The sequence below is a fragment of the Orycteropus afer genome, unplaced genomic scaffold, assembly GCF_000298275.1.
Source record: "Orycteropus afer afer isolate SDZICR_OR568_19922 unplaced genomic scaffold, OryAfe1.0 scaffold00946, whole genome shotgun sequence".
Lineage (NCBI taxonomy): Eukaryota > Metazoa > Chordata > Mammalia > Tubulidentata > Orycteropodidae > Orycteropus > Orycteropus afer.
In genome coordinates, this window is record NW_006922533.1 from 83675 (window position 1) to 90604 (window position 6930).

General features: G+C 50.7%; 2 protein-coding genes across 2 annotated transcripts in view; both read left to right on the forward strand.

Annotated features, from left to right (window-relative positions):
• Positions 1-3404, forward strand: part of MAGIX (MAGI family member, X-linked) — a 7984-nt gene extending 4580 nt beyond the window's left edge. The window contains exons 3-6 of the mRNA XM_007958364.1: positions 797-879; positions 956-1195; positions 1310-1481; positions 3079-3404. Of these exons, the coding sequence (XP_007956555.1) occupies positions 797-879; positions 956-1195; positions 1310-1481; positions 3079-3404 (821 nt within the window). The remainder of the gene's footprint in view (positions 1-796; positions 880-955; positions 1196-1309; positions 1482-3078) is intronic.
• A 3387-nt stretch (positions 3405-6791) lies between these two features.
• The window catches only part of PLP2 (proteolipid protein 2), a 2369-nt gene continuing 2230 nt past the window's right edge, over positions 6792-6930 (forward strand). The window contains exon 1 of the mRNA XM_007958367.1: positions 6792-6887. Within this exon, the coding sequence (XP_007956558.1) occupies positions 6792-6887 (96 nt within the window). The remainder of the gene's footprint in view (positions 6888-6930) is intronic.

The following is a 6930-nucleotide window of genomic DNA, read 5'->3' on the forward strand; positions in this document are numbered from 1 at the left end:
TTACCTAGCTCCCGGAGACCCGGTACCTCTCGGGAGGGTAACAAGGGAAAGTGTTCAGTGCAGATCAGTGAGTAAGCACAAGCCCGCCTTGTTTCAGTACCTATGCTTAAACTGCCCCCTGCTCCCTTAGGGATGTAAATTCAGGGGGCAGGGCTCGAAGGGTGATTCGAGGGGCGGAACCCTGGGATTATCCTAGAATGTTACATTAGGAGGTGACGCTAAAGGAGTTATTCCAGTAGGCAAGTGCCAGAAGTTGAATTGATGGTTCAGAGGTGGATCGTTATCCCTTTCAGCGGGGCTTGGAATGTTATTTTTGAGGAGGTGGAGCCAGGACAGTTCTTGGGGTGGGCGGTAAGTCTAGGGGAGGGGCCTAAATCGCTAGTCAAGGGGGTGGGTCTACAAATGTTTCTGAGGCTTGAAATGACACAAATAGGATGGAGTTTAGAAGGGTAATTGGATGTGGGGCCTGGAATGTTTCTGAACCAAGTCCTGTATTATCACCCCCAGGGTGAATCTAAAGGTGTTGAGAGGGTGGGGCCTAGGTATTATTAGAGTGAGGGAGGGAGGTCTGGAGGATTATTCAAACATCTAGAACCTGATGTTAGTTAAGTAGGCGGGGTCAGGACAGTTTTTCGTGTGGGCGGAGCCTGGATGATAAATTGAGGGACAGGCCCTAGATTGAGAGGCTAGGCTAGGTTCAAAGAGTTGAGGGTAGAACGTTAACTTAAGGGAACAACCTAAATAATTTCTATGCAGTGCCCGCAACTGTGCCCTCTCAGCCTCTTCCATCCCCCAGGCGTGAGCGGGCTGGATTCTGCGGATATAGAGGTCACAGACAGTCGCTTGCCTCGTGCCTCTGTTGTGGGACACCAGCGCCAGGTATCGCCCCTGTTCTTTTATTCTAGGCCGCTGTCTTTGGGACTGGCAACCTAAGTGCCCTGTGTCTTTTCTCTAGCATTGTTGGTCAGAGACTCTAGGTACTGGTAAGACGCTACCAGGAGTGACTCAGGATGAGGCAAGTTGTGCTTCGAAACCACCCCAGACCGCTGGTAGCTTCTGTGTGGAGCTAATACGTGGTCCCATGGGCTTTGGCCTCACCTTTAGTGGGGGTAGCGATGCCATGGCCGGGGACGTGCCGCTGGCTGTGCGTGGGCTGCTGAAGGATGGGCCGGCGCAGCGTTGTGGTCGTTTGCAGGTGAGTACCAAGGAGACTTCCTTTCTCTCCTGCGTGTTATCCTGTACCCTACCTTTTGTCAGGATGCTCTCCACTAGCCCTTAATATGACACTTCTCCACTCATGCTCTTGTAGGCTGGCGACCTTGTGCTCCGAATCAATGGGGAGTCCACACAGGGTCTCACCCAGGACCAGGTCGTGGAGGGGATCCGCTCTGGCGGCCCCTGCCTCCGCCTCGTGCTCCGCAGGCCTCTTGAGACCCTTCCCAGCAAGACTGAGGGTCTGAGAGAACCCCTAATAAGAGGAGGTTGGTGGCTCGGGGGGAGGGAAGTCAGGGATATGTATGGGGCAGAAAAGTGATGTCACTAGGGTTCGTGTCACCCACCCATTTTGGTAACTCATGGTGTTACTCCCCCCATGGACCTCCTCTCATCCATACAGAATCCTTAGTAATATTTCTTATCAATTTTAATCACAGAATAATATGTGATAAATATAGTTGTAAGTTGCTTAAGTGTAATATTTCTTAGATTATATGAATACTACCAACAAAATTGTTTTGTAAAATCTACATTGAATTAACAATGCTATTAGTTAAAACATTATTAGTAACTAAGCAGAAGCTTTTTTTGATTTTTCTTTTTAATTACTACTTCATTCTCAAAAAAAGTTATTGATATAGGTTCACAAATTGTTGTTGTTGTTATGTGCCGTCGAGTCATACCTGACTCATAGCGACCCCTCCTTGGGTTTCCCAGGCAGTATCACTACGGAAGTAGGATTGCCCAACCTTCCTTCCAAGGAGTGGCTGGTGGGTTTGAACCGCCGGTCGTCTGGTTAGCAGGCAAGTGTCTTAGCCACTATGCTACCAGAGCTCCCAGGTTCACAAATAGTACCACAATATTATAGCTAAAACACTAGGAAATTTGTCCGAATCAGCAACTATAAAAATACCAGAACAACGAAAACACCAGCTAGTGCTTGTAGCATGAGCAGATGAAACTGTGCCATTGCAGCTTCATTGTAATTGGTTAATAATGACAATTCGGACCAATCCCATTAGAAGGTTCAAAAAGTAAATTAGCATAGAGTTTTAGCCTTGTGAGTATATGGATATGTGTAAGCTGGGCTTACAAAAAGATGTTTTTGTTGTTATAATTAACTACAGGGATATTTTTAATTATAAAAATAATAAATTCCTGCTGAAACACTACACACAAATTTTAGTCATTTTGGTGTCCCGGCCTCTGACAGTGCCACTCAGTGCAATCCGCACCCACCTACACCCGTTTTAGTGACGCCACTGGAGAAGAAAAGGGGGCAGAGTGAGAGGGCGGGGTCCTCGGTACGGATTGGTTGGTGGTCTCTGAGTGGAGAAGAGCGGGAGTTGGTGTCTGCTGAGAGAGGTCTTTGTAGCAGGGCGGCGGGGGTCCCAGTACGGGAGTGATTTGCATTTCAGAGGGGAGGTGCTGGGAGGGAAAAGGAGAAAAGAGGTCTGGGGTAAACGCAAGTGTACAGAGAAAAAGATCAAGGAAGGCAAAGCATAGTGGGGAGGGGATAGGGCTTTCTAGGGGGTAGAGGAATCTAGTTCCAAAAGAGGAGAGGTTGATGAGGGAAAGTAGGGGTAAGACTGGAAGGAGGGGCAGGCGAAGGGAACGGCGGGAGTCCTAGATGGAAGGGGTTAGGAGTTTGATTTCCTTTGAGGGTTGTGGGAAATGACTCCTGAGAGGCTGTCCTGGATCCAAGAGGGGAGGGGTCTCAGTAAAGGAGGTGTCCCAGCCTTGTAGAGAGGTTTCACTAAGGGCCGGGATCTCTGTCTCCCGCAGCCCTTGGGATATCCAGGCTGCCTTCAGCCTAGGGCCTCCCTCTCGGCTTCTCACCCCACCGCCCAATCTAACCCGCAGTTCTGCCATCCCTAGATCGCAGCCCGGATCCCGAGGGACTGGAGGTAAGAAGGTCTCGCAGCGCCAGCCCTTCCCCACTTCAACACCCTGGGTCCCGGAGGACGGCCAAGACTAGGGGCGGCCCGGAGCCCAGCTCGGAGGCGGCGGATGTCTGCAGCACAGTGGTTTCTCCTCCCGAACGCCTCACGGAGGACCCCGACGATCAGACTCCTAGTTCCCCGGGACCCTGGCTGGTGCCCAGCGAGGAACGGCTCTCGCGGGCCCTCGGAGTCCCAGGAGGCCCAGAGCTAGCTCTGGAGAAGGCAGCTGATAGGCGAAGGCACTGAGCAATCCTCGGAAGGCTTGGTGCTCACTTGGTGCAGCCCCGCCCACTGCGCACTAGCAAAGTCTAGAGTTTCCACCTACTGTGGTGCACCCCTCCCCTTGCTGCGCAGTCAACTAGCCCGCGCTCCCCTTGCGGTGTCAGTGGTACGGCCCGCCCTGACCCGCAGCCCAGCGCCTCACGTCCTGGGCGGGGGAGGTAATAAAATGTCTCTAGTCTGGACTTGCCAGGTGCTCTATGTGGGGTGGGGTTGCCCAGTCCACCCCGTAAAGGGGGGGGGGTGTCAATCTGTTTTTCAGGAGAGCCTCTTCTCGTAACCACGGGCCTGCTTACTTGTGCTGTTTGTTTCATGCCTCCTGACCGGTCTTTGCTGCTCCCTGTCCCCACTTCTTTTCTCTTCATCAACTCTTGTTCCTCTCTCCATTCACACATTTCACTTTTTGGAGACGCGTAGGGCTCACAAATAATGCATTGTGCGTGGTGTGGGAGCACACAGGTGGGCCTGTTGTGGTGGAAGTGCACCAATTCACCGGGAGGCCACGCCTGGAATCGTCCAGATCCTGGAAACAGGTCTGCAGCTTTCGACAGGAGCCTGTGGTCTCTCACATCCGGCCTCCTCTGCCAGCTTTCTCAGGCACTTAGACTGCCACCGGGGAGCATGGGCTGGTGCCTTGGAGCCCCCTTTGGGGCGGGGCGGGGAAGGTGTGAGTCAGCGCCCCTGGGCCGGCCAGGCTAAAAAAGGCTGTTAGACCCTTTGGGCCGCGCCCATCTCTTCCATAAATGGTGACGAACTGTGGTCAACTGAACTTGTGTGTACACGCCACATGCTGGGCGTTCCACTCCCAGAAGACGCCCAGAGTCATCTCCACCCTGAGAACGGCGCTACAGTCACGGCTTATACAGCCAGCAGGACTCCAACCATAGTATCTCCAAGGAAGGTTCTGGATGAGGCCAGAAATGACCAGTCACCTCCGCTGTCACCATATCCTTCTGAACACTTGCTTCCATCCGCCCAACGAAGGAAGTTGTGGTCGGCCAGGAACGGGCAATTCTCCGCTGTTATGGGGAGAGAAGAGGAGAAAGAAAAATAAAAGGCCCTGAATTCGAGAGTCTAAGGTGGCTCTGGGGAGGAAAGAATGACTTAAGAGTCAGGCTGGGAGAGCTGAGAGTTAGGAGATAATGAGGTGAACACTTTAATGATTAGTGTTGTCAACATTATAGGGGAGTGTGTTTGGGTTTCCAGCTACCCCTGATTCACCTTGGTGGAGGTGTGGCTCTACCAAAGTCAAGTAAAGGCCCCAAAGCACCAATTCAATAAACAGTCACACCAGGAGACTAATAATAGTAACCCAGCCACCATTTACTTTGTCTTATCCCTCCTATGGGCTTTATCTCTTTTCATTTTCTTACATCTGTTCAACTCTGATGTATTCATTCAGCAGAGGAGGGAAGTGAGGCCCAGGAAGTGTAAATAGCTTGAGGGAGGGGGTTGAAGTAAGATTTAATTAAGGCCTGATTCCTAAACCTTAATTTCACTGGTATTTGACAAATATTGATTGAACCCCAACTATGTATCTTGCACTGTGACAGGCACTGGGGAGATCTAGGAGGAACAAATCATAAAGATTTCTACTCTTATGTAGCTGATGTTGTGGGAGTAGACGGATGTGAGACAAGAAAATGAATAAATAAAAGATAATTCAGAGAGAAATGAGAAATATGAAGATAGCCAAAGGAGGTTACTTTAGGGGAGGTAATGAATGGAGGTAGCTGGCCTCTTTTAAGACATGACCTTTGATCTAGCTGGCCTCTTTTAAGACAGGACATTTGATCTGAGACCTAAGTGACCAGAAGCCAGAGGTATGAAGAACTGGGGAAGGGTCATCAATAAGAACAGCAAGTGCAAAGACCCTGAGGCGGCACTGAGCTTGTTCTGTTCTAGAAACTCAATAATGTCCTTAAAGAGTTAGAAAGCAGACACTCAGCACTGGGAAAGTATGTTTTAGCCCTTCCACCATTCAATCACTCAGCAGTCTGAGCTGAAAGAGGGGAACCCCTTCTTTGGCTTTGAGGGACCCTGGGTTGGGAGAAAGAGCAGGAAGTCCTTTGGGTTGAACTGTCCTGGACTTCCAGGAACAATTTTCCCACTTCAAATGAGAAACCAAACTCCAGTCTGGAGAACGTGCTCCTAGGCACACCTCAGGGAATCTTGATTCCAGCTGATCAGGCACAGTCTCAGATGCAGAAATTTAGGCTGGGCTAGGAAAAATTAACTGATCAAAGTAACACACTCTGCAAATGTCACCAGCATTATCACACCCCAGGAACTATCCCCTCATCTTGCCAAGCCCTCAGCAATAAATCTGTGATCCTTCACCATCCCTCCTCTAGGGCTCAATTGACAGCTCCTCCCCTCAGAACCAGGAAACTGAGACTGAGAATTTAGGGCCAAGATTTGCCCATCTAGGAACAGAGTCAGATCCTGGGTCCTCTGGGCTATGGCACAATGTCCACAGCCATTTACTGTGTATTTGATGCTCACCAGGCTCTATGCTCTTGCACCGCACACTCATTTCATCTCCTATCACTGTTAGGTTTATTTCATGGCCTACAATCTTTTATATGCAATCTTGATGTTCAAAAAGCTCTGAAACCGACAATTTTTCCACAAGTTTAGTACCATTTGGTTACAAAGCCTGACATGACCTAACAAGGGACAATTTTCAATTTTTACTTATCCGGCTTATTGAGAACACTCGTACCCTTTCATTGTGGAAATACAAACGTGTTTTCTTTCTTTTCTTCTTAAAACGGGTCAACTCCCGACCCCACTGAGTGTTAAATAATGTATTGTACATGCAGCACAGTTTTTCTGAAATTAGAAATATTCCAAATTCCGGAAATACACCTAGCTGTATTGATTACAGCTAGGTGTCCAGGCTACACCTAGGGTCTTTCCGTTTTAATCATTATCCATTTTTACAGCTAAGGAAACTGAGTCACTCCTCGGAGTCAGATTCCTGAATTGAGGCAGCCTCCAGCACATTTATATTCTACAAAAGGCGAAGAGTCTCGCCATCATCACGCCTGGTACCCTGAGCTGCCAAGCCTCAAAGGCAGGCGCACTCCAGAGATGGGGTGCCCCGGGGGTTGTGTGCGGGGACAAGAGTACCCTTGGAGGGCGGGGCGAGGGGGCTTCCGGGCGGCAGCCACCTGGCCCGGCCCCCTCTGGCCCCGCCCACTTCGGTTCCGCGCGGTGATTCACTCCCTCCTTCGCCTGGCTGCCCCCTTCCCCGCCAGACGACTGGCACTACAGCTGGGTGTGCAGCGTCTTCGAAACTGCGAGCAAGCGAGCAGATCCCCTGCACCCCCAGGGACTACAGTCCACACCATGGCAGACTCCGAGCGCCTCTCGGCTCCCGGTTGTTGGATTGCCTGCACCAACTTCTCGCGCACCCGAAAGGGAATTCTCCTGTTTGCTGAGATTGTGAGCTTCCCGGGGCAGGATGGTGGGCACAGGCGGAGCGGGG